The 27,777-nt window shown below is 36.1% G+C and overlaps 1 protein-coding gene across 3 annotated transcripts in view; it reads right to left on the reverse strand.

Annotated features, from left to right (window-relative positions):
• The window catches only part of LOC115213026 (WD repeat-containing protein 7-like), a 117,814-nt gene that overhangs the window by 17,744 nt on the left and 72,293 nt on the right, over window positions 1-27,777 (reverse strand). For all 3 annotated transcript variants that reach the window (XM_029781929.2, XM_029781927.2, XM_029781926.2), the window contains 9 exons: window positions 10,669-10,756; window positions 9,461-9,629; window positions 8,396-8,478; window positions 7,371-7,527; window positions 5,160-5,377; window positions 2,739-2,934; window positions 2,019-2,348; window positions 1,690-1,824; window positions 871-1,588 (listed from right to left, as the gene is read on the reverse strand). In XM_029781929.2, coding sequence (XP_029637789.1) covers window positions 871-1,588; window positions 1,690-1,824; window positions 2,019-2,348; window positions 2,739-2,934; window positions 5,160-5,377; window positions 7,371-7,527; window positions 8,396-8,478; window positions 9,461-9,629; window positions 10,669-10,756 — 2,094 coding nt within the window. The remainder of the gene's footprint in view (window positions 1-870; window positions 1,589-1,689; window positions 1,825-2,018; window positions 2,349-2,738; window positions 2,935-5,159; window positions 5,378-7,370; window positions 7,528-8,395; window positions 8,479-9,460; window positions 9,630-10,668; window positions 10,757-27,777) is intronic.

The raw sequence follows: 27,777 nt of genomic DNA on the forward strand, positions 1-27,777 counted from the left end.
TGAATATTATGATGAACATGGTATCAATTGATGGGAGAGCAATGAGGGAAATGTTTATTCTCTTCTATCTATCTATCTAGCTAGCAAGTTAGATTTCTATGTCATCATCATCATCATCATTGTTTAATGTCCGCTTTCCATGCAGGTATGGGTTAGATGGTTTGCCTGAGGGCTGGTAAGCCAGAAGGCTGCACCAGGCTCCAATCCAATCTGGAAAGTTTCTACAGCTAGATGCCTTTCCGAATGCCAACCACTCCGAAAGTGTAGTGGGTGCTCTTTACATGCCACTAGCATGAGGGCTAGACAGGCAGTACTGGTATCGACTACACATGAATGCTGCTTTTTATGTGCCACCAGCACGGGAGCCTGTCAGGTGGCACTGGCAATAACCACGCTCGAATGGTGCTTTTTACATGCCACCGGCATGGGAGCCAGCCTGGTGGCACTGGCAACGACAACGCTCGAATGGTGCCTTTTACATGCCACTGGTATGGGAGCCAGTCAGCCAGCACTGGCATCAACCACGCTCAAATGGTGCTGTTTTACGTGCCACCAGCAAGGGTGCCAATCAGGCGGTACTGTCATCGGCCACGACACCAACTTCACTTGCCTCAATATGAATACAAATACTTAAGGAATAGTGATAAAGACAGTGTTTTGACTTCACTTGCGGCTATTTAGTAACGAATATAAATTTCTTGATGCTATTCAAAATCAAACTGCATGGCATACATTTTCAGCCTATCTTCTGTTTTCTCTGTAAAAATATTTTTACTCTTTGGTTAAGTGGTTTTTGTTTCTCTGAGATTATCTAGTATAGAATATTAACTGAATAGAAAGAATATTACAAAAAAAAGAAGCTTGGTTTACCTTTTTATTCGTTTCAAATGACTTCCTTCCAAAAAAGAAGCATAGTTCATACTCATTAAAGTGTTAGCAACAGAAATGACACTCAAAAGATGTTGAGTAGTAATAGCCTGTGATATCTGCCAGCGAGATTTGGTAGAGAATCTGTGAATTTCATCTTCAGGAAAACTATTACCAGTGTTAGAACTATTCATTGCTAAAGCAGCATCACTTTCATTGTCGTCATTTTCTGTTGATGAATCCATTTCAAATTCATCGAAAGTAATTAAATCTTCCATAGATTTCTGGCGTACTTGCTCTATTAAAGTTGGTTTTTTATTTGAGATCACATTCTGAAGTAAAAGGTTTTGCTGAAGACGAAACTGCTTTTTGTGCCCACCAGGAAGCAAAAGAGACATGTGCCCATGGCGAGAGAACAAGCCAAAGGACACGGCTCTCTTGGGTCGCAGCAAGCCCAGCTTGCTGTGACAAAGTTTGTCTAGATCAGGATCAAGGCCCCATGCATGCAAGCATGACATAAATAGCTGAGCAGTTTCCATGGTTATGTCAATTGATTTTATGTGAATGCTATTTGGTCGATGCTTTTCTGAGGTAAGTGATGTCACAGATGGCCGATTGCTTTGTTTTGGAGATGATTGAGGAGAATATTGTGTGGCTTCAACTTTATTTTGTATCTTGTGGCCAACATTTTCTGCCTTGTCCTTCACTTTAGCAATTAAACCTATAAAAGACATAAATAGAATGCATGTTAATGCTAGTTCCTTAGTTCCAAATAAACATGACAGATCATACAAAAATTCTTACAGGTAATCTAGAGCTTACCAGCAATTTTCACAGCCGCTTCACTGACCTCTGGTTGTATTGCATTGTGTAACCTTTCCATGGTAGGACTGGTGGTATTAAATGCTTCTATTTCACCTGGCGTCATCAAAGCATACTCTTCTGTTAAGAGTTGAACTACAAACAAAAAATTGAAAAGCAAAGGTGGGTAAGAAAAACCTTGATGCAAAAAAGAATTTCTGGTCTGAAAGATGAGAAATTATTATCATTAAAAAATATTTCATTAAAAAACATGAATAATTTTACCATTTCTAGAAAGAAAAACTAGGATTCTAAGCAAACAAAAGATATCTTAATAACTACTATCTTACCTATAAGGGATTCTGTATCAAAGAATAACAAATGGGCATCTGGATTGTTGGTGTTAGTGCGGATACCCTGTATAAGTAAGGGTGATGCTTGTGGCTTAACTAGTTCTGGTTTTGGTGCAGCAGATATCAAAGGCTGGACTTGAGTAGGCCCAGGATTTTGTGTTAGCTTTTGTTGAGCAAGGTTCCGGAAAGTGGCTAAATTACGCCGCTTCAAGGCTTGAGTGAGTGTAATACTTGGATTTGTTAATGCTTCTACTGCAACTGCATGTTCATCACAATTGTTGAGAATTTCTTCAGCAATGATTCCATGAACACACCGATCAAGGTGACCTTTAAAAAAAAAAATAAACAAAAGTTAGAAATGTTGGAGTATTATGGAAAAAACTGAAATCTTTAACTTCTATAGAAAGTATTGGTGATCATGAATAATAGATAAATGTTATAATTGAGGTCCAACATGGCATAATTATTTTCTAAAACTTATACATGTTTAAAATAAAAAGAATTACATCATACACTAATCTGCTTTATGAAGTGCAAAAGAATTACTGAAGAGTTTATCTTCACTTCTTATGTTATAATCTTCAGTTATTTTAAATGATGAATGATCTGAAAAGAATATTAATTTTATTTTTTGACTACTGAAAAATATTCAGAAAAATTATCGAATCAAATTACTAATAGCTGTACAAAGAGAAGTTTTAAACTTGCATTGCTCACCTGTTTCCATTTGCCAGACATATACTGTCCCATCAGTGCAACCTACCACCATAAAGTCATCCAGAGGCCGCCATTTTATTACCCGAACAGGAAACAAATGCCGTCCAGCTAACATGATACATTTCCTTTCACGCAAACTCAAGAGAGTAACAGAGTGATCACTTGCGACCGAACATATAGCTGTCAAAATCCGAGGCTTTAAGTAGATGAAAAATATATATATATTTATACATAGACACCATGGCAGAAGCTTCAAATTTGCTTTGCATTAATTCTTTTTTTACTGATCAATGTCTAAATAAGCATAAAGTTAACAAAGTATGATAAGAAGAGGAGAGGATTGACATTTCAATTAAGGCTCTTCACTGGAAATATAAAAAATTCTTAACAATACTAAGATCGACAATTAAAGAAATGGTAGTGAGGACAAGCTTCTTCTACCTACAAAATGCTCCTCATAGCAAGCATCTAAAACAATCTCTCACAACAAAGCCTTTGTCTAGATTCAATGGAACTGTTTTTACTGGCAAGAGAAGAGGACAAAGCAGATCTTGGCACCATAAAACTAGTGCTTTGGGTAGACAGAACTAATCAGCCTGGAAAGGCAGACCAGCTAAGTGAGAGAAAATTCTGACTTCAACTTCTACTGCCTAGCAAGTATACCAACCTACTAAATGTTTCAGGAGCAAACATTGAGGATAAATCTGAAGTTAGAGGCTGTAAGTCAGTTTGATGTTGAATTCAGCTTCTTCTTGGCAACTTCTATGACAACACTGGTGCCAAACTGCATCAGCCCTTGCTCTTGCTTTGGACAACATTGTTAATGTGGAGACAGGTGATTTTGCAAATGAAACTGTTAGTCTTCTATACAACTTCATCTAGCCAGGCCTGCACTTTGGAGAGAACACTCTAGCATTGTTTCACCATGATGGCAACACACACACAAAACCCAGCCCCAAGACAACACTAGTTGACAGTGCTTTTAAATATGATTGTTGAGCCTTGCACTATCATTTGCATAAGATTGTTGAGCCTTGCATTATCATTTGCCTTTACAGACTAATAGATGCAGCTCTATCAAAACAAGCTGAAATAAATCCATAGTATTCTGCAACTAAAAGATGTTACATTAAATTTTCTGCGTTCTTCAATGAAAGACTGTGTCTGAAACATCAGATCTCTCCTTTTCTTCATAGCAAACTAATATATTTCACTCAGCAAAACTTTTTGTATTTACTAACAGAGACCATGATTAGCTTCCTTATATTCTACTGTTTCACTTACCACTACCATCAATATTTAGTGTCTGTTTTCCATGCTAGTATGGGTTGGATGGCTTGACAGGAACTGACAATGTCAGGGACTGCTCCAGGTTTCATAGTCTGTTTTGGCATGGTTTCCAGTGCTTTTTATGTAGCACCCTCACCAGTGCTTTTTATGTACCATATGAAACGGTTTTTGTTAATATTCCCATACAGTTTCAGATTCTATCCCAAAGCTTTGGGCAAGTGTTTTCTACAAAAGCCTTGGCTGACCAATGCTTTGTAAAGGAAATTTGGGAGCAGAAGCCTGTCATATGTGAGTTTGTGTGTAAATGTATGCACTACGGCAAAACAAAAATGTCTGGTAATGATTCAATGTATGAAGAAATGGAATAAAGTACTTTATCAGTAAATGAAAACAATTATAATATATACAGACATGGCTGAGTGGTAAAGAAGTCTGCTTCACAATCATGTGGATTTGGGTTCAGCTCCAACATGTGACACTTTGGACAAGTGTCTTCTACTTTCGCCTTGGGCCATCTAATGTAACTAATTGTCTGTGAGTTAATTTGACAGACAGAAACTTTAGAGAGCCCACTGTGTGTGTGTGTGTGTGTGTGTGTGTGTGTGTGTGTGTGTGTGTGTGTGTGAGTGAGAGAGAGAGAGAGAGAGAGAGAGAGAGCATGTGCATATGTTTTTGTCTCTTTCTCTACATCTGCAATTCTTTAAAAAAAAAACATGGTGATCAACAATGACAATGTTTACTGTTTTATTTTTGTATCTATAGATCATGTGGAAACATTGTACTTTCAAAGATGAAAGAAGTGAAAATGCCTTTACTTGAAAGATGAGTAAATGTTAGTAACAGGAAAGGCATCAAACTGAATACAGTGCCTTGAAAACATGTATTCATCTAACAAATATTTTACTAGATTCTATTCTAAATTCTTGATACTGAGAAAATTAATTGAAACATATAGGCAGTGTATTATGGTTAATATGGCCTTGAAAAAGTCATATATGTGCATAAGAGGTCAAAAGATTAATAAAGTTTTAAACAGTTTATATATAAAGATAAAAGCTTATTACATAATGATAAAGACCTACCCTCCTCCCATCCACAGAAAAAAATGATACATTATAAAAAAATACTTACATTGCAGCTATTTGGAGGGACCAGAAGTTGTGTTATTTCACCTCCATGAACGGTAAACGTATGGAGCTTGATTCCTTGAAACATGTCCCAAAGAATCACAGAAAAGTCGGTTCCACCAGAAATAAGATGTGCAGACTCATAACGAGTAGATTCATTACATGGATATAGTAAACATGTGACACGTCCATCATGTCCCTGTAATACTTTTACACTGATTTCTGAAAAGTCAAAAAAGAATTAGAAAAGAAAGAAAGAAAAAGGGAATTGATTGAAATTAGACAAAGATTTATCAGACTTTATTATCAATAAATTTTAGAATTTCAGCTTCTATATTTTTGTTGAGATGCTCTGTGTTTCTTTCAATTAATTTTGAATATAACAAAGAATTAAGTAAAATAACTTAGTTATCATTCAGCTAGTGTTAGGAACATAAATTGTGACTAAGGTTTGGTGGAAGATTTTAATTCAGAACTTTTGAAACAAGACATTTGTACTACAAAGCCAGAAATGGTTTCAGCCAGGTTGGTATCAAAAAGGGTTAATAACAAAAAATACTTATTTTGGATTAAATATTTATGCATGATTATACAATTTCATATAAAAAGACAAGGCATAATAATGACAATGTCTTTGGAATATAGGATAATTTTAAAAAATTTAAATATCTTAATAAGCAAGATCTAGTACATGACTGAAAGGATTATTTTATCATAATTCTTCATCATCATCATTATTTAACGTCTGTTTTCCATGCTGGTATAAGTTGGACAGTCTGACCAGAGCTAGCAAGCAGGAGAGCTGCACCAGGTTCCAGTCTGATTTGGTTCAATTTCTATGTCTGGATGCCCTTCCTAATGCCAATCACTTTACAGAGTGTGCTGGGTGCTTTTTATGTGGCACTGGCACAGGTGTTTTTACATGGTCCTGGCACAAGTGCTACTATGTGACAAGTAGCAAGGGTCCATATTACATGCCACCAGCACAAGGCTCTTGCAGGCCAATCCTCTTCAGCAAGGGGAACAGCATTAACACCTCTGCTGTGAAGGATTGGCCTTCTTGAGTACAAGAAGGCACCAGATATCTTGGTCTTTCATCATCCCCTTCACAAGGTTCAGGGTTCTCAGGTCATCCTTCAGTACTTCATTTCAGGTCTTCCTGGGTCTCCCTCTACTATGAGCTCCATCCACTTAAAGTGATCAGCACTTCTTTATGCAGCTGTCTACATCCATCCATATCACATGAACTATATACAAATTAATCATATAATAGTTGAAGGTAAGAAATTAAACTACATCTGGTAGTGAGGCTCCAGCTCAGGAATCCAAGAGATTTGGGAAGTATGGACTTATCTTTTAGTTACCATTACTCTTCAATCTGCTCTGTCTCCAAGCAGTTAGTACCTAACAATAGGATTAATTAGGTCCTATATCTTAAAGAGAAGGCTCAGAAGAACAGGAGACTAACATACTATACTGTAAACAAACCAGCAGAAGGCAACAGGAAATCACTGCTGCATCTTTCCTAAGAAAAATTAAATATCTTCAGATTTTGGCTTGCAGATCCATGACTATCAACACCTTCAGGTATAGAGTCAGAGAATTATATAGTCATTATCATTATCGTTTAACATCCATTTTCCAAGCTAGCATAGGTTAGATGAATTGATAGGAGCTAGCCAGCCGGAGAGCTGCCCAGGCCCCATTTGTCTGTTTTGGCATAGTTTCTACAGCTGATGACCTTCCTAATGCCAACCACTTTAAAGAGTGTGCTGGGTGCTTTTTACATGCCACTGGCACAGGTGAATTTACACTGCACCAGTATGAATGCATTTTATGAGGTACCTGCATGAGAGAATTTTATACGGTACTGGCACAAATACTTTTATGTGGAACCAGCACTTGCAAAACAAAGAATCTCAGCTAGGAGAGAGAGTGGGGGTATGGCCATAGAGGACATGCCTGAGTGTATGGATGGCCCCAATTTTACTTTGCTTGATGTGTCTTCTCAAGTACAACACATCACCCTAAGATCTGGTCTACTGTACTTGAGAAGACAGGTCAAACTAAATAAATAATATATTAAGTAATTATATATTAACATAACAGTTGCAGTTTGTAAAGAAATGGTAAAAATCAAAAATAAAAAAAAAAACAGTGGTTATAATAAAATTTAGGAGAAATTTTGGTAGCTACAAAAAAAAAAAATACATACTATTAGGAGTTAGTTCTTTCTTATGCAGCAGTTGAAGTATAACACATTTTGTAGCAGGTGCAATAATTAAACTGCCATCCTGGCGACCACATACTACGAAACCTTGAGATGGAATGTGAATAGTAGCAGTAATTTCAAGACCTCTCTTTTGTTCACACTGGAAATAAAAAGAAATAATCAATTAAATCAAAGTGCACTTATGTAATAAAAAAGGGAAAGGAGAGCCTTCTGTGTGATAGCTAAACAGAAATAGCAGCCAAATGGGATATCAACTTGGTTTGAATATCTGTGATCATAGGGTCTGCTCTATCAGAGGTAGTTTCAGGCTAAACAATACACACCATCAGCATCATCATAACTCAATACAAATAGCTGCAAATTCTTCCTTAAAATGAATCCATTAGAGAAAGAAAATGGGAATATGGTCAGTGACATATGAGATGTTGGAAAGAAGCGTGTGTGTGTGTGTGGAACAATAACAATGTACTTTCTCTTACTAGTATGGAGAAGAAGAAGCATGGAAATATTACTACAAGAGACTGTTGAATGATGAGAATGGGGTGGGGGAGACTGTGAGGCTATCCCAAGTAGACTAAACAGAAGGACAAGTTACTGGGGTTGGCTGCTATACCATCGAAAGGACCATTAAAAATATGAAGCCAAGGAAAGCAGTAGGATCAACACTAGTTACTAACTGCACCTCTGTACAGGACTTGTACTGCTTTTACAAGCCATTCATCTACCCCAAATTTCCTCAGTAACTATCAGATCACAGAGCATGAAATCCTATCAAAGGCCTTCTCTAGGTTAACAAACTCCAGGGATAGGAACTTACACCTGACCAGATACTTCTCCTGCAACAATATCGTTAAGAAGATGGCATCCATGGTACAAAAGTAAACCAAAGGGCATTCTTATCCTGATAAATTGTGCTGTCATAATCAATAAATTATGTAATTGCTCAACGAGTTTACTTCTCACACAACACTGATATAAATAGAAGAAATAAGTCTGATTTGACTCACCAATTGATCGAGTAATCCAACAGAGGTAGCTGGATTTTCATCCCATAAATCTTGGAGAGCTGTTTTCACTTTTGGGTAAAGGGCTTGAAAATAGAATAACATACAGATATACAACAGTATAACATAAAAATATATTTGTACATAAATATATGTAAGAGTTGATTATGTTCTTTTCAAGCATATTTTATCAAAGTGTATTTTTAGTATTTTTGATATTTACATTGATTTTTGTTTTTATTTTAGACCTAATCCTTTAATATTTCACTAAAATGATCATAGCTAGAAACAGCATCATAAATTAATACCCTTATATATACATATACATATATATATATGTATATATATATATATATGTATATATAAGGGTATTAATTTATGATGCTGTTTCTAGCTATGATCATTTTAGTGAAATATTAAAGGATTAGGTCTAAAATAAAAAAACAAAAATCAATGTAAATATCAAAAATACTAAAAATAAAGGACTACTTCATATATACATATATAAAGTAACAAACTGAGGAAAAGCAATCCTTCAAAGAGGTGTATTAAACATCCAGTTCACTGGTACGTTAGTTGGATACCATATAAATATTGGTATAATTCAATTATATCATCTGTTAAAGTGTTTTTGTTGTTATTTAATTGTAATTAATGCATGATTGAATGGTTAATGCTCATAACACAGACATTGCTCATAACACAGACATTTGTATTAATTCATACAATCCAGCCATGTTCTCACATGGAATTTCATCTTTTTCTAAAGCCACGACCCTGAAGTGACTATATATATATAATGGAACTGTGATTATGTATATCAGAAAAAATATATGTATAAGCTGAAACAATTTGTTGGCCTCCTATGGTTTTTATAATTATCTACGTTATATAATATTATGTTATGTTATATATTATATTCAGAGTATTTAATGTAATATTGTAATATAAATAAATTATTAGATTGTCAATTGAATATCTCTATATTTAATTTATCTTTATATATATATATATATCTGGTTCCAGGTGGAGACATGGGTAATTATAAAATGAATTTGTTCTACTTACTTGGCAGATTATAATAGTTATCTTGTTTGATACAGGTTGTTTTAGGTTCTGAAATATCTGGTAGATTCCATACAAGAATCTGTCCCTCGGAGTTACCGCACAAGAGAAACTTTTCATCATTGTTTTTACCACCACGTTGAAAATCCATTGCAGGAGAACAAACACATTGCTTGAAGAAGGAGAGAAAAAAACAAGGCAACAAATTTATCACTGATTATTGAATAGTAATTCTTGATAATCATTATGATAGTTTAACTGAGATGATTTTAACAAATATACATGACTTACAATATTCCTAACAGTTTGTGAACTGTTTGGAGGTGTTTCATTTGAGATATGCAATAAACCAGGATATAGTTTTATTGCTCTGATTTTCAGATATGTTATCAATGTTTTTACATCCATATTTTGAAGCTAATATGCAAGGAATAACTTTTGCAAAAATTTTGGCATTTGCAGATTTTGGGTACAATTGCTTTTATAGCTAGATGCAGTTCCTACCACTAATAACGGTTTCAAATTTTGGCAGAAGACCAACAATTCTTATTTCTTTTTTCTTTACTGCCCATTAGGGGCTACACACAGAGGGGACAAACAAGGATAGACAAATGGATTAAGTTGATTATATCAACCCCAGTGCATAACTGATACTTATTTAATTGACCCCAAAAGGATGAAAGGCAAAGTCGACCTTGGCAGAATTTGAACTCAGAATGTTATGGCAGACAAAATACCACTAAGCCCATCACCCAGCATGCTAATGTTTCTACCAGCTCACCCTTATATGGCAGGAGGAGGTAAGCCAATGACAACAACCCCAGTGTTCAACTGGTACTTACTTTATCGACCCTGAAAGGATGAAAGGCGAAGTTGACCTCAGCGGAATTTGAACTCAGAATATAAAGACAGATGAAATGCCACTAAGATTTTGTCCAGCAGCAAGTAGGTTCTGTATGATTTATATAACACAATCATCATCACTGTCACCAATATTATCATGATTATGTTAAAAGCATGATGGCTATGGTAACAATGTTTGATCTCAAGATCATATAATAGTAAACCAGTACCCTTATTTCACAATCATTAACTTGAATATCATCATCATAATTGTCATTTAATGTCCATGTTCCATGCTGGCTTGGGTTAGACAAAACAACATCAACAGCAAATAAGAAAGGAAAAAAAAAATAACTTGATATACATACCTGTTCTTTTAGTGTATTCAATACATAATAGGCCTGGGGAGATGAAGGTTGATAGTGGGCATGGTAGTCTGGACTCTCTGGATTAGTACTAATAATAAAACAACAGGAGCTTAAGACAAGGAATAAATAACACTTGAAACAATATCCATTTACCAGAAAAAAGTAGAAAAAAAATTACTACTTTTTATATAAATTTGTATTCATTAAAAAAAATTAAATCTTAATTATTTTAGTTCCACCTTCTCTGCCGGAATAGGTTAGATGGACTGTCCCAGTTCCAAGCCAATTCTTGTTTAAAATGATTACCTTCCTAGATAAGTCAAAGGAGCATATCTTACTTGTATGTTCCTGCTTCTGGTATGGTCCAGCTTTCCTAACAACAATCATTTAAACTTTTGTTACTTCTTATTATTTTCCCAAACATTTCCAGAGTAAGAAATTCTTTTATTATTATCATTAATATTATTAATCATCATCATTACCACCACCACCAGCATCATCTAAAGTATACCATGATGGTATGAGTTGGATGGGTCACTATAGCCTATGTCATCTTGTTCACAAAACAACATAACAACACTGAATATCATCCTCTGTTTCTTTTTGTACATCTAACAATATGAGCTGGGTGTATTTTAATGTGCTACCAGTACTAGTGAGGAGACTGAAGTGTATCAATTCTTATTTGGAGCTGATGCCCTCCTAAAATGAACAATGTGTCATATGGCTTGCCAAGTCTCTGTCTTATTTGTACATTTCAGTGTTCATCATCATCATCATCGTTTAACGTCCACTTTCCATCCTAGCATGGGTTGGATGATTTGACAGAGGGCTGGCGAACCAGATGGCTGCACCAGACTCCAATCTGATCTGGCAGAGTTTCTACAGCTGGATGCCCTTCCTAATGTCAACCACTCTGAGAATGTAGTGGGTGCTTTTACGTGCCACCTGCACGAGGGCTAGTTAGGTGGTACTGGCAATGGCTACGCTCAAATGGTGCTTTTTATGTGCCACCTGCACAGGAGCCAGTCCAGTGACACTGGCAACGACTCCGCTCGAATGTTTTTTTCACGTGCCACCAGCACAAGTGCTAGTAAGGCGATGTAGGTAATGATCATGCTCAAATTGTGTTTTTAATGTGCCATCGGCACGTAGGCCAGTTTGTTGCTCTAGCAACGATCTCACTCGCATGGTACTCTTAGCACTCCACTAGCAATGGATGCCAGTCACCGAGTTTGATTTCGATTTCACTTGCTTCAACAGGTCTTCACAAGCAGAGTTTAGTGTTCAATGAAGGAAAGGCATGCATAAGTGGACTGGTTACACTCCTGGCATAGGCCACAAGGTTATGGTCTCACTTGCGCTTGCCGAGTCTTCTCAAGCACAGCATATTTCCAGAGGTCCCGGTCACTAGTCATTGCCTCAGTGAGGCCCAATGTTTGAAGGTCATGCTTCACCACCTCATCCCAGGTCTTCTTGGGTCTACCTCTTCTACAGGTTCCCTAAACTGCTAGGGTGTGGCACTTTTTCACACAGCTATCCACATCCATTCTCGCCACATGACCATACCAGCACAGTCGTCTCTCTTGCACACCACATCTGATGCTTCTTAGGTCCAACCTTTCTCTCAAGGCACTAACACTCTGTTGAGTATGCACACTGACATTACACATCCATTGGAGCATGCTGGCTTCATTCCTTGCGAGATTACACATGTCCTCAGCAGTCATGGCCCATGTTTCACTGCCATGTAGCATGGCTGTTCGTACACATGCAGGAATAATACATATTCCCCATAAAAATCTAAGGGAAAAAAAGAATATGTTAAGATTAAATTGTCAACATTCTATATAGTACTATGATTTGAACAACTTAACTCAGCCAATATAATAACATATAATAACACTATTTTTATCCTTGGGTAGCAGCTATTATTTCCTATTTGCTTACCCCTAAAAAGTATGAAAAATGGCTAATATTTCCTTCAAACTTTGCTTTCCTTATTAAAACTCCAAAGAATCCTGCTCAATACATGGCTATGATGCTTCCATACTACTCCTACACATCATCAGAAATGCACATACTATCAGCCACAATGGAATATGCTTAAGTAGTTAAGGTCAAGTAACTGACAAGCAAATCTGTGGTGCTGAGCAGAATATTTGCTATAATGATATTTCTGCTTCAGCAACTCAGAGCTGAATCTGTCTGAAATGCAATGGAAAACAGGTCAGTTTCAAAACATTGACGTCTAAGTTGCAAAAGCAAAGTTTGAAGGGAATAGTAGTAATTTTCTTTGATTTCTAGAATGAAGCAAATAGGAAATAACACTTGCTGACCAAAGACAAAAAGAAAATTTTGTTACGCAGCATTATGGTTTCTTAATTAATCCTGTGTCTTAACTCAAGAGAAAGGAAAATGAAATTTGTAGCATCTGTCTTTTGCCATGTGCAGTAATGCACAGACCAGAGATACAACAATATTGAAAAACCCAATAGAAAACAATGGACCCCAAGATTTAGAAGATTCAACTCTAAAGATGTTCCAGTATGCTTAGCCATGGCAGCTAAACCAAACTAAAGGGCTAATAAAATAAAAAAAGAAAAATTAGCAAAGGGGAGATCAGACACAGTTGATTAACAACTTAACATTTCATTTACTAGTAATTATTTTATTAATGCATGAAGCATAGGAGTGGCTGTGTGGTAAGTAGCTTGCTTACGAACCACATGGTTCCAGGTTCAGTCCCACTGCGTGGCACCTTGGGCAAGTGTCTTCTACTGTAGCCTTGGGCCGACCAAAGCCTTGTGAGTGGATTTGGTAGACGGAAACTGAAAGAAGCCCGTCATATATATGTATATATACATATATATATATATATATGCATGTGTGTGTGTGTATGTATTTGTGTGTCTGTGTTTGTCCCCCCCAACATCGCTTGACAACCGATGCGGGTATGTTTATGTCTCCATAACTTAGCGGTTCGGCAAATGAGACTGATAGAATAAGTACTAGGCTTACAAAGAATAAGTTCTGGGGTCGATTTGCTCAACTAAAGGCAGTGCTCCAGCATGGCCACAGTCAAATGACTGAAACAAGTAAAAGAGAAGCAAAACAGTTGACAGCAAGGACAATGGATCGTTTCAGAAGTTGCATGGAAAGTATAATGATTAAGATATCAAAATACTAATCTGATTCATCTATCAACTTGTTAATTTGTAGGACTGAAGTCAAAATAAATGACCTTTACTCAATGGAGTCAAAAATTTTAAACGCACCAATTTTCTTGTGACTTTTTAAAACCCCTATGAATTTTTTTATCTATAAAAAAAGGTAATTCTTTGGCGATAGGAACATTAGAAAACATGTAGTAGCAACATGTAACATGGTGAGGACATGACATTCAAGGGATGAGGATAGGAAATATGAGAATGTCATATTTTGTGTTTAATGAAACACAAATGCACATAGTTAAGAAGTTTGCCTCCCAATCACATATATTTTCTAATTCAGTCTTATTAAGTGGCACTTTGGGCAAGCATTTTCTATATTAAGTCCCAAGCTTAGCAAAACTTTTGAGTGAACTTGATAGATGGAAAATGAAAGAAGCCCGCCGTGTGTGCTTGTGTATTTTTTTGCTTTTTACTTGTTTCAATCATTGGCCTGTAGTCATGCTGGGGTACCACTTTGAAGGGTTTTAGTTGATTAAATCAGCCCCAGTACTTATTTTATCAGCCTCTTTTGCTGACACACACACACACATTTTCTTATTGTTTTACATCCAGACTTTTGAAAATTTGTACACTGAGAAACAATTGCAATTGCTTTTCAAGCTGGATTTAGTTCAAATTGTTCTCTATTCAATTAGAAATTAGAAGTGTAAGCTCTTTGCAAAAAGGCAAAGCAATATCATCATATGATGTTATACAAAAGAATTTATTATACGCTGAAAAAAAAAAAAAGAAAATGGAGAAAGTCTATTTGATTTTTTTAAAAATTTACTTTTTAAATAAAAATATTTTTTTTTGCATTATTTCATTATGGAGAATTGTTTAAATTTCTTTTTTTATATATAAACAACTTTCTATAATAAAATGTATGCAATTATGAATTAGTCCTAAATTATGAGTAATATATGGGAGATGTTGGTAGTGTAGAACAAAACAAAAACAAATAAAATGAAAAGAAATAAAAAAGATGAGAAAAAAAGCAGGCAACTTAAAGGAAAAGAGATACTGAAAACATTGAGCATGGAGGAAACAAGTTTGATGAAAAATGGTGGTAAGCACATGGCTGTGCCAACATTATAGTATGGTTACAACCAAGAAATGAGTAATGCAAGCATTATAGATAAGAATGGTGAATAAAGCTAAGAAAAAATACATGATGTAAAGTGGCAAGGTCTTTACATATGGCATTGGGAGTGAAGTAAACCTAAAAATATAATGTATCTGGGAATGATAACTGTTTCTAATATAGGTACAAAGGCCTGAAATTTGGGAGATGGGGGTTGTTCAATTGCATTTACTTAGGTATTTGACTAATTTATTTCAATTTTAGAAGGATAAAATGTAATGTTGATCTCCATGGGATTTGAACACAGAATGCAAAGAGCCAGTTTCAAATACTGAATGGTATTTTTTGTGTGATGCTTTAACAATTCTTCTAATAAACAGCCTAAGGAATAATAATAGTCCTTTCTACTCCATGTACAAGGCCTGAAATTTGGAGGAAGTAGATGTGTTGATTATATCAATCCCAGTGCATGACTGGTACTTATTTTATCGACCCTGAAAGGATGAAAGCAAAGTCAACCTCAGAGCATAAAGACAGAAGAAACTGCTGCTAAGCATTTTTTCCGGTGTATTAACAAATCTGCCAGCTCACCAATTTAATCATCATCATCATCATTTAATGTCTGTTGTCCATGCTGGCATGGGTTGGACAGTTTGACCAGGGCTGGTAAGCTGAAGGGCTGCATCAGACTCCAGCCTGATGGTTTTTACAGCTGGATGCCTTTCCGAATGTTAACCATTCCAAGAGCGTACTGAGTGCTTTTAGATGCCTCCAGCACAGGTGCCAGTTGTAGGACACCAGAATTTGCAACAACAACAATTTCACTTGGCTTGATGGGTCTTCTAATAATAATAATAATAATGGTTTCAAATTTTGGCACAAGGCGAGCAACTGTAGGGGAAGGGGTATGTTGATTACATCGATCCCAGAAAAGATGAAAGGCAAAGTTGACAGCAGCAGAATTTGAACTCAGAATGTAAAGCTGGAAGAAATGCCACTAAGCATTTTGCCCAGTGTGCTAATCTTTCTGCAAGCTTGCTTACCTTGTTAATAATAATCCTTTCTGGTCAAAGCACAATGACTGAAACTAGGGGTGGGGGTAGGGTCTAATTGAAAACACTGACCCCTGTGTGAAACTGATGCTTATTTTATCAACCCTGAAAGGATGAAAGACAAAATCAGCCTTCACAGAATAAACTCAGAACATAAAGATGGAAGAATGTCGCCAAGCATTTTTTCCAGTGCAGTAATGATTCTGTCAGCTCTCTGCTTTGATAATAAAAATAATCCTTTCTTATTTCTTTACTGCCCACAAGGGGCTACACACAGAGGGGACAAACAAGGACAGACAAACAGATTAAATCAATTCTATCAACCCCAGTGTGTAACTGGTACTTATTTAATTGACCCTGAACAGATGAAAGGCAAAGTCGACCTCGGCAGAATTTGAACTTTGCCTTTCATCCTTTCAGGGATGAAAAATAATCCTTTCTACTATATAGGAAGACCTGAAATTTGGTAAGAGGGAGATAGTCAATTACAGTGACCCCAGTACTCACTGGTACTTATCTTATCGACCTTGAAAAGATGAACAGCAAAGTTGATTTCAGCAGAATTTCAACTCAGAATGTAAAGATGGATGAAATGCCCACTAAGGATTTTGCCCACAGACTTAATAATAATAATAATGATGATGATAAAAATGGTTTTAAACTTTGGCACAAGGGCAGTGATTTGGTAGGAGGGAGTAAGTGGATTAGACCAACTGCAATATTTAACTGATACTCATTTTACCAACCCCAAAATGATGAAAGGCAAAGTCGACTTTGGCAGAATTTGAATTCAGAATGTAAAGACAGACGAAATTTCGCACAGAGCGTTAATGATTCTACTGGCTTGCCACCTTAATGATAATAATTTTTGACAGAAGCATAAGGACACAAATTTCTAGGGAGAGTGACAATCAATTAAATCAATCCCGGTACATGACTGACACTTAAGTTATCAACTACAAAACTTGATAATCTAGTAAGATTTGAACACAGAATGGAAAGGAACATGACATAAGGCAATTAAACACTGCAAGGCATTTCTTATAGTCTGTCATTGTTCTGCCTTAAAAATACTGTTTTGGACATGGCCACAAGTTCCTAAAGATTGGGGTCAGTTGATTGGAACAATCCCAATACATTACTGACACTTATTTTATCAACCCAAGGCTGATGGAACAATTGACATAATAAAACAAATTTGTGTGTGTGGGGGAGAGAGAGAGAGAGGGAGGGAGAGAGAGGGGGAGAGAGAGAGAGAGAGAGAGGGAGAGAGATAGATGAATTGATTGCAATACACACCTATTACTTACTTTAACACCACTCATACAATCTCGGGAACAAATTTGATAAGGATTGAATTCAAAAGAAGGATGAACATGGACAGAACTATCACCTTTGGACACATAAGAATTGTTACTTTGTGAACTATTGACTATTCCTCTTAGTCAAAGTGTTGAAGATGAGTCTGTGGCTATGTGGTACGAACTTTGCTTCCCAATTACATGGTTCCGGGTTCAGTCCCACTGCATGACACCTTGGACAAGTGTCTTCTACTATAGCCTTGGGCTAACCAAAGCCTTGTGAGTGGATTTACTAGATGAAAACTGAAAGAAGCCCATCATGTGTGTGTGTGTGTGTGTGTGTATATATATATATATATATATTTGTGTGTATGTCTGTGTTTGTCCCACCACCATCACTTGACAACCGATGTTGGTGTGTTTACGTCCCAGTAGCTTAGCAGTTTTGCAAAAGAGACTGATAGAATAATTACTAGGAATAAGTCCTGGGATCGATTTGTTTGACTAAAGGCAATGCTCCAGCATGGCCACAGTCAAAAGACTGAAAGAAGTAAAAGAATAAGACCCTGGTACTATGTAGTGTCTTACAGTTTGGTGGCTGGCATTGCATAGTACCAAAGATCTCCTTCTGTGAACATACTTTTGTAAAAACAACTCAATCAACACACACACACGGTTTGGGGGCTAAATATGAAAATTTTTAAGTTTTCTTTTTTTAGGGACAGCTTGATGTATTGGTGAACTGTCAGTGGCACTGGAGAGCATAAAGATAAAGGTTGCAACTGAGAAGTTAGCTGACATAGAGAATATTGGAAAAGAGTTACATTGTCATCATGAGTTGTGCTGGATACGAAAATACCAGCATCATGACTACTACTTAATGCACTGTGAACTCTGGAAAGGTAAGATATGACACAGACAGCTACAATGGAAACTAGGAAACTATGGCCAACAGGAAGTGTCAAAGCAGGAATTTTGATGGTATCCACACACCAGAACTCATCCAGCAACTGCAGGACAAGGTGATGGAAGATCTGAGCAAGAGAATCCAGGCTTTGTTGAGCGAGATGGGTGTTGGAGTAACCACCATGAAGTTGGCCTTGAATGAGGACTTTTACTATCACTCATACAAGAGGTGCAAGGGCAAAAACTGACAGCCAGGGAGAACTATTTGATGAAGGCAAAGAAGCTCCTGAACAAGCCAAGGCATCCGTCTGAGCTAGGGATAATTTGGTTCTTCTCTAATACGATCAGTAGCACAACACCCAGAACAACAGGTGGTTTTCCTACAATCTACATGATGTCCCACATATCATGAAAACTAAGTTACCCCAAACTGTGATAGTATTTGGGTGTGTCTTCAGTGAGGGTGACATCATACCACACCACATCTTTCAACAGGGCCCTTTCAGACAGTTATGTGAAGCTGATGATGATTGTGGTGGTCAAACCCTGGCCAGAGATGGTTGCTGTTGGAGACTATATGTGTCACAGCAGGATTTGGCTTCTTGCCATGCCTCTGTAAAAAAAGAGTCAGAAATGGTTGTCAGAAAATTTCTATGACTTTACCAGCCCAAATTTCTGGCCTCCTAATTCCCCTGATTGTAATCTCTTGGATTACTATGCGTGGGGCACAGGTGAAAAAGACACCAAGTGCTCTGCCTGTAGCACCAAGGCTGAGCTGGTGGCCAAGATCAAGAAGATATTCAAAGATCTTCCTAGGGACACAGTGAAGAGTGCATGCATCAAGTTCTGGGGCTGTATTGGGGCTGTAGTATAAGCTAAGGATGGATTTGGTTCTTCTCTATTATGATCAGTAGCACAACACCCAGAACAACAGGTGGTTTTCCTACAATCTACATGATGTAATATCCCAGTCGTAATCTAGTCAAGTTGATGTTTTTTGATTTTTTAAAAGATACTTTTATTTTTGAATGGGATATTGCATTTTCCTTTAATATTTTTGCAAACTATCAAATTTAGCCTGAGCACCCTGTATATATGTATATATATATAACCGTCCAACCCATGCTAGCATGGAGAACGGACGTTAAACGACGATGATATATGAGGTGTGTGTGTGTGTGTGTGTGTATGTGTGTGTGAAATGATCTGTATATGTATATATATATTACAGCTGCATCAGTGCCAAGCAATGCAGAGACATAAGCAAATTTCTGGTTAGTTCAAATATGCTTGTAACATATTTCCACTTCTAAAGGTAAATTCACTGTAGTTACCATGGAGAAAAATTCTTTCTTATGGTAAAAAGATGTAAAAACACCATATCTGTCCAGTGCTGCTCCCTCTCAGATTCCCAGATGTGTTTCTAGCTCTTTAGCCACTATCAATAGGAAATACCAAAGGGCGGCAACTCTGGACAGACTTTAGCTAAATACATGATTTCTCTTGTTTTTTGATTCCTTGAAGCAAACATCTTAAAAGAAATAAGTGTTATTTTGAATTTTCTTCTATTAAGGCAACCATTCCTGCAGACTAATAATAATTTATGGTATTTTCAACAGAATCCAATATAGTTTCTTTGTTTATTTGACTGTAAAATTGTAAATTATATAATATAAAAGAAAATATCTTTTATGCTTTAGAATATGAAATGTGATAAAATGATTAGGGCTTAGAGAGCTGTTGATCATTTTAAGAAAAGATGTTGTAAGCAGAGTTTGCAGTTTATTGCAGTTTAGAGAGGTCACAAAAAAACCAAAAAAAAAACACTGGTTTTAAAAGGAAAATAAAATGAACAAAAATTATATAGAAGCATGTCATAAAGTCTTGCTTTTAGTAATGTGGGTCAGAAAATGAATTAAAACAATAAAAACTTCAAATAAGAATATTATTATTATAAATAAATGTTAATGGAAAACAAACCAAAAAGTGTAAATAGTAAACAGATGTGTGCAGCATTATAGAAGACAGTTTTTTTTTTAGAAGTAACAAACAAATATGCAAGAACTGGCATTTTAAAAATCAAGAATGCAGTCCTAGAAGCATAATTAAAGTCCAAATGAAAATCAAAACTGAGATGATAACTAAAAGTTCAATATCAGTGTGTGGGGGAGAACTTAAATTGTTTTTTTTTTTTTTACTGAAAACTATGATAGAGTGGAATCTTGTTTTCTATTAAGTTTTATAAACTTGTAGAAAGAGGAAGTAATTATTTACAAGACAATGATTAGTCATATTAACTAGATTGCTTTTATGATACTCCACATTAATTTCCAATGTCAAACAACATAGATGTTAGTACAAAACTAAATATCTTCCTTAGCCACTACCATTTAGGTATTTCATAGTTGAGCATTACTGAATATATTTATGAATAGTCCATTTTACGAAGGCTGATCCTTCCATTCTTCAATGAAATGAGAAATAAAAGATGACAAAATTAATTTCAAAGATAAAATCTGATGAAAAATATCTCTTCCCTCTATTTGTGACGAGATGGGTTTATTCCTAGAATATCCATTCAATCAACAGAAAAGTAATCAGAAGTACTTAAATTCAAAGATTACAAAACTCATGAATGAAAAGAGAAAATTAGAATCAATGGAAAGATCATAAAATAGAAAGCAGATGAAAGTCCCACACAGAGAAAAGAATGAAATTGCATTCTGCTCTTGACTCCCATTAAAATTAATGGAAGTAAGAAAAGAATTGAAGCCAGAAACAGAGAACTGGTAGTGGTACTAATGTCACTTGAAAGTCTCAGGTTAATGATGATGAGGAGGAGAAAGAAGATGGCATAAGTGTTGTAATAACCCTCATTCATTTTTTAACATTTCATATATAAAAAAGAAAAATTGTTTTATCAAATTGAAAATGAATCTCAAACATTATCAACGAGATAATAGGCGCAGGAGTGGTTGTGTGGTAAGTAGCTTGCTAACCAACCACATGGTTCCGGGTTCAGTCCCATTGCGTGGCATCTTGGGCAAGTGTCTTCTGCTATAGCCTCGGGCCGACCAAAGCCTTGTGAGTGGATTTAGTAGACGGAAACTGAAAGAAGCCTGTCGTATATATGTATATATGTGTGTGTGTATATATGTTTGTGTGTCTGTGTTTGTACCCCCCAACATCGCTTGACAACCGATGCTGGTGTGTTTACGTCCCCGTAACTTAGCGGTTCGGTAAAAGAGACCGATAGAATAAGTACTGGGCTTACAAAGAATAAGTCCCGGGGTCGATTTGCTCGACTAAAGGCAGTGCTCCAGCATGGCCGCAGTCAAATGACTGAAACAAGTAAAAGAGTAAAAGAGTAAGATAAATATTTTTTTCTAAGTGACTGGTATATTTAAGAATATGCTAAAAAAAATAAAACTTTTTTTCTTTTCAATTTATAAACTTTGCAGCAGCAAAAAGTATATTGCAGAAACAAATTCAGCACATATGTTAGACAATTAATTACTTTTAGTTAGAACATGCACTTAGAAAAAAACATGCTTAACTCTTTTGATACCATATTTATTTTGAGATGATCTGTGTTTCTTTCAATTATTTTAAATATAATTATTATTATTATTATTATTATTATTATTAAGGTGGCAGAATCATTAGCATGCTGGACGAAATGTTTAGCATTATGTCGCCCGTCACTATGTTCTGGGTTCAAATTCCACTGAGGTCGACTTTGCCGTTCATCCTTTCAGGGTCGATTAAATAAGTACCAGTTACGCACTGGGGGTCGATGTAATCGACTTAATCCCTTCCCTCAAGCTGCTCTTGTGGCAAAAAATTTGAAATCACCAGTATTCTTGTTATCATTATTAAGGTGGTGAGCTGACAGAATCATTAGCATGCTGGATGAAATGCTTAGTGGTATTCCGCCCGTCACTACATTCTGGGTTCAAATTCTACTGAAGTTGACTTTGCTTTCATCCTTTTAGGGTTGATAAATTAAGTACCAGTGAAACACTGGGGTTGATTTAATTGATTACTCCCCTCCTGCCAAAAAACTTCAGGCCTTGTAGTAGAAAGGATTATTATTATTATTAAGGCAGTGAGTAGCAGAATCGTTAGCACACTGAGTAACATGCTTGGAGGCATTTCATCTGTCTTTATGTTCTGAGTTCAAATCTCATTGAGGTCAACTTTGCCTTTCTGGGTTGATAAAATAAGTACCAGTCAAGCACTAGAAGTTAATGTAATCAACTAGCCTCGTTCCACCAAATTTCAGGCTTTGTGCCTTCAGTAGAAAGGATTATTATTATTATTATTATTATTGTTGTTCTGCTGAGGTTAACTTTACTTTTCATCCATTTGGGTATGATGAAATAATTACCAGTCACACACTGGGGTTGATGTAATTGACTTGCTCCCTTCCCCAAAATTTCAAGCCTTGTGCCTATAGTAGAAAGGATTATTATTGATAGTGACAGTCCCAACCATTTAAGATTTACACACTACCCAAAAGGAAATTCACAACACACACATATATTTTATATGATAGATCGGTAGCCACTACACACATTTTTTTTCTCTCCTTGCTTATTTCTGTGGAAGAGTGTCGGTTCGAAACGTAAAAGACTTTTTCAATTCCCGAGCGTTATATTAATACATCTGTTTGTTTTCTACACCACCTGTCTTCGTCTTTTGTTTTTTTCATGAATTCTCCCTATATATATATATATATATATGTAGTTTATAGATGCAATATAGGTAGAAGTAGAATCAACAAAAAAAAAAGTACTCTATCCAGTGAGAGATAGATATCAATTAAATACATATACTAAAAGAGCTACTAATGGTTTCATGTTTTTAGGATACTTTAAGTGAAAGATAGCTTGGAGATACATGGCGTATTTTATAAATAGGCCTAGTTAAAGTATCATAAAAGCATGAAACTATTAGCAGCTCTTTTAATAAAATGATATATATATATATATATATATATATATATATATATATATATGTATAAAGTGTGGGGTAATAGCAGAACACATGCTCAAAATAGTTGAATGATTATTTGCCATGAATGACATTTTTATTGGTAATTAACGAACACTTTTTGGAAAGACCTAAATTTTTCTATTTATTGACCTCGGTTTTATCAGAAAAGACTTGATGATTCAGTAATTTAGTTTAATTAGGATGAACTCCTTTTCTCTCTCTCTCTCTCTCTCTCGCAATTGAAGTATCCCAATTATATTTACTATTTGTTTACTCGTATAAGGGAGCTAAAATACATTAAACTGGGAAGGTTTTAAAGTCAGAATACATTATAAAACACTTAGTTTACAGTCTGGAACAGTGCAACATTAAATTTTTAAATCAGCACTATTGGTTTTGGTAATAACAACAACAATAATAATAATAATCCTTTCTACTAAAGGCCTGAAATTTGGGGGGAGGGGTAAGTCAGTTACATCAACTCTAGTGTCTCACTGGTACTTATTTAACTGACTACAAAAGGATGAAAGTCAAAGTTGACCCCAGCAGAATTTGAACCCAGAACATAACGGCAGACAAGATACTGCTAAATATTCCAGCCGGTGTACTAATGATTCTGCCAGCTCACCTTATTATAGTGTTCTATAGAGGGTTAGTGGAGGAAAAGTGTGATGATGTTCTCAGGGATACTCAGGGTGTCAACAAAATCAACTGACTGGTCTGTTCTGGAGGACTTTTGGACTGGGGCCTAAGGAGAATTTCCAGGAATCCCTCGCCTAGTAGTGCTACCAAGGATAAACTTTACAGACATGGAAGTGCTGTCAGCTGAGCCTGCCCAAGGTGCCCACAGAGCGGCAAAACCATTCTGTATGCTCTCGTCCAGCACCCAAGCTTTACTGACTTGTGAGTTTATGTCGAACAGCTGCTGTCACATGCAGGATGGATCCTGCTATAAGCTGAATCCATAGTGAAGATTACCCCACTGCCCTCCTTTAACCGGGAGGGGCAGGCAATTTTTATTTGTCTGGTGGCTGTAGCAAAAGAGGTAGTGGGGTGGACATATTTGAAAGGGCTAAAGACAGGCACTTTCGTCTTTGGTCAAGACCTCATCAACTTTTTCAAGATTCACTTGAGAAAGGAAGTGAGGGTGTTGCCTTCTAGCAAATTTGTTAAAAGGTGGGTTGAAAAATTTGTTAAAAGGTTGGGAAAATGGTTAGTGTGAAAGGACCAATTCTGAGTATACACCTGTGAAAAAATATGAAAATGCATCCTAATCAAACTATTTTACTGAATCATCAAGTCTTTTCTGTTAAATCCTAATGGACAAACTTAGGATTTCTCAAAAAGTCACAGTTAATTACCAATAAACATGTCATTTATGACAAATAGGAAATTATCTATAACTCCCATCAAACACATAACTTTACAGTTTTAGATAGAAATGAAAATTACTTTGAGCATACATTGTTGTTAACGACAAATATTTATACATTGTGAATGTTTATTCAGTTGGAGTATAGTCATATATTGTTGGGACTGGCACAAAAAATAATAATAATAATTTTTTTTCTAATTCTTGCACAAGGCTGGGAAATTCGAAGGGAGGGAGAAGTTGATTACATTGACCCATTTGCTCAATTGGTATTTTTTTTATCAATCATGAAAGGATGAAAGGCAAAGTAGACGCCAGCAGGATTTGAACTCAAAACATAAAGAACCAGAAGAAATGCTGCAAAGTATTTTTCCTGACATGCTAATAATTCTGCTAGTTCACCACCTTTTCAAATGATAATTACTATAATTCTTTCAAATTTTGGCATAAACTCAATAGTTTTAATGGGAAGGGAGGTTGATTGCATCAATCCCAGTTAGGTTTGGTGAGAAGCTTGACTGGTACTTATTTTATCAACTTTGAACGGATTAAAGGTAATGTCAACCTCAGCAACGCTTGAACTCAGAACATAAAAGAGCTAGGAGAAATGTTATTAAGCATTTTTCTGATGCACTAATAATTCTGCCAGCTCACCACCTAAATAATAATAATAACAATAATAATAATAATAATAATAATAATAATAATAATAATGATAATAATGATGATAATAATATTAATAGTCTTGGTATAAAAGATGGGCTACAGCAAATATTCTGCTCAATACCACAGATTTGCTTGTCAATTGTTTGACCGTAATCAGTTGAGCATGTCCCTTAGTGGCTGATGATATGTACATCTCTGATCATGAGCGGGATGGGTTACTCGACCAGAAGAAAATTCTAACTGGGCCCCACCTGCAAGGTCATGTGCTGTTTATCTTGATATGAGATCACCATGTTATGCACATATGGTTGTGATGCATGTGCCTAGGGTATCCGTATCAGACGGGTAGTCATGATGGGTATGCTGGGCTTAATATATTTTACCCCAGTGTCACTTTGATGGCATGCACTGCTCTCCTACTCAATAATAATAAAAATAATAAATGCTCTGATGCAATACCAGGTAGTGGCTCTCATGGCTTCTGATCTCAGCTGATTGGAAGAGTTATCATGTACATGTTTTACGTCTTGCTACATCAAATATTCTGCTCAGTACCACAGATTTGTTTAACAGTTGTTTGACCATAACCAGTTGAGCATGTCGCTTGGTGGCTGACAATATGTGCATCTTTGGTCGTGATCAGAAGTAGTAGGGGAGCATGATAGCCATGTGTCAAGAGGAATTCTTTGGGGTTTGAATAATTCACCCTTGGAAACATGGACGTTTCATTCAACATCCTTAAACAACCCTTATTCAGGGACCTTTTGAGTGGGATGGGCTACTCGACCTGAAAAAAATCCTAACTGGGCCCCACCTGCAAGGTCATGCATTGCTTATCTTGATATGAAATCATCATGTCATGCATGTGCCTGGTGTACTCTTATCAGATGGGTGATCATGATGAGTATATATGAGTATATGGGCTTCATATATTTGACCCCAGTGTCACTTTGATGGCATGCGCTGCTCTCTCACTCAATAGCAATAATAATATGGAGTTGACTACAAATTTAGTGAACTTTGCTGCCAGCAAAATGCTTTAAAATATAGATTGTCCATCCATTAGAATAGCATGTCATTAAAAGTTAAGTATTTAGAAATGTTTACTGTCATGTTTAGTGAAAAATACATTATGCTCCTGAAAAGAGGTAAAAGGTGTAAGTTTACTCAACTGGAACACATATAGCTGAATGTGAAAATGAAGAGATATAATTCTGACTTTCTCTTGAACTAAAGAAATAACTGATCACAAAGGAAGAGACTGAAATGGATGCATTCTGTAGATATAAAGAACAAAACAGAACAGAAGTTACACAGAAGAAGCTACATGCCAACACCACATTCCACAGCACAAACAAGTTTATATAGTAAGCACATAACCACACACTCCTTTACCACCAGCATTAAAATATTTCAACAGGACAAAGAACAGAAATGGACATAAACAAAATAAAAGTATCTGGATAATAATAATAATAATAATAAAAAAAAAACTGCTAGTGAGCAAAATTATATCTTACATCATCATAATTTTTAATGCTCAGTTTTCTATGCTGATGTGATTTAGACAAGCCTGCCAAACAGTGTATTGCTAATCATGGTCTTTCATCAACTTGTCTGTGAAGACTGGTATCCTGGAATCTGAGTTTACTCTTCCCACACATTCTCTTCCACAGGGGACCTTCTATTGACAAAACATGGCATTTTTTTCCGTCCAAGACACTGCTATTTCATAATATCAAATATTAATACCAGCACAGTTGCCTCTCCTTTACAATTTAGTCTCTCTCATTTCATAGGTGTTCAGCTTTGCATTCATGCAAGCAATACACATGTAAGAGAGTATACCTCCTTCATTTTACCCCAACCTCTGCAAATCTTCCCCATGCAGATACACATTTTTACACCTGCTTCATACAGTCTGACTTTCACACATAAACAACATTTTGTTGCCAATAAAAGCAACAGCTACTTACATTTAATGCACTCTGTCTTACTCTAGCTACTATACAGACACTATATCCGTCTCTCACAATAGTTAGGCCTCCTAGATAACAGAAACCAATACATATATCTAATAAACCATCTGATAAGTCCACTGATTTTATTTCTTGGGTTCCACTGCTTCTAAACACTCCTTCACAGCTATCACATTTGAAGTTGTATTTCTTTGTCTCCTCATTGCACTTTTAATGTACCTCATTGAGTTCACAGTATGGAGTTTTTATCAGGCCATTTTGTATAAATCAAATAAGACCAATTCCATTTAACATTGGATTTGGTTTTTGACACACTGGCATTGAGGTATTTGGCCTCAATATCGTGCTTTCAGTATGAACTTTTCGCAACTCTTTGACTGAATCTGCAGCAAAAACATGCTCCTTAACATATAAAAGTTTCCAAGAACAACCCTTCCTATGGATTATAATGACTAAAAGTGATGAGAATGGAACTCTGATGGGCATCTACTTATATGTCAAATTTCTTGCTAAACTTCTTATGAAACCTAACTTTCCTA

The sequence above is a fragment of the Octopus sinensis genome, linkage group LG6 (genome assembly GCF_006345805.1).
Source record: "Octopus sinensis linkage group LG6, ASM634580v1, whole genome shotgun sequence".
Classification (NCBI taxonomy): Eukaryota; Metazoa; Mollusca; class Cephalopoda; order Octopoda; family Octopodidae; genus Octopus; species Octopus sinensis.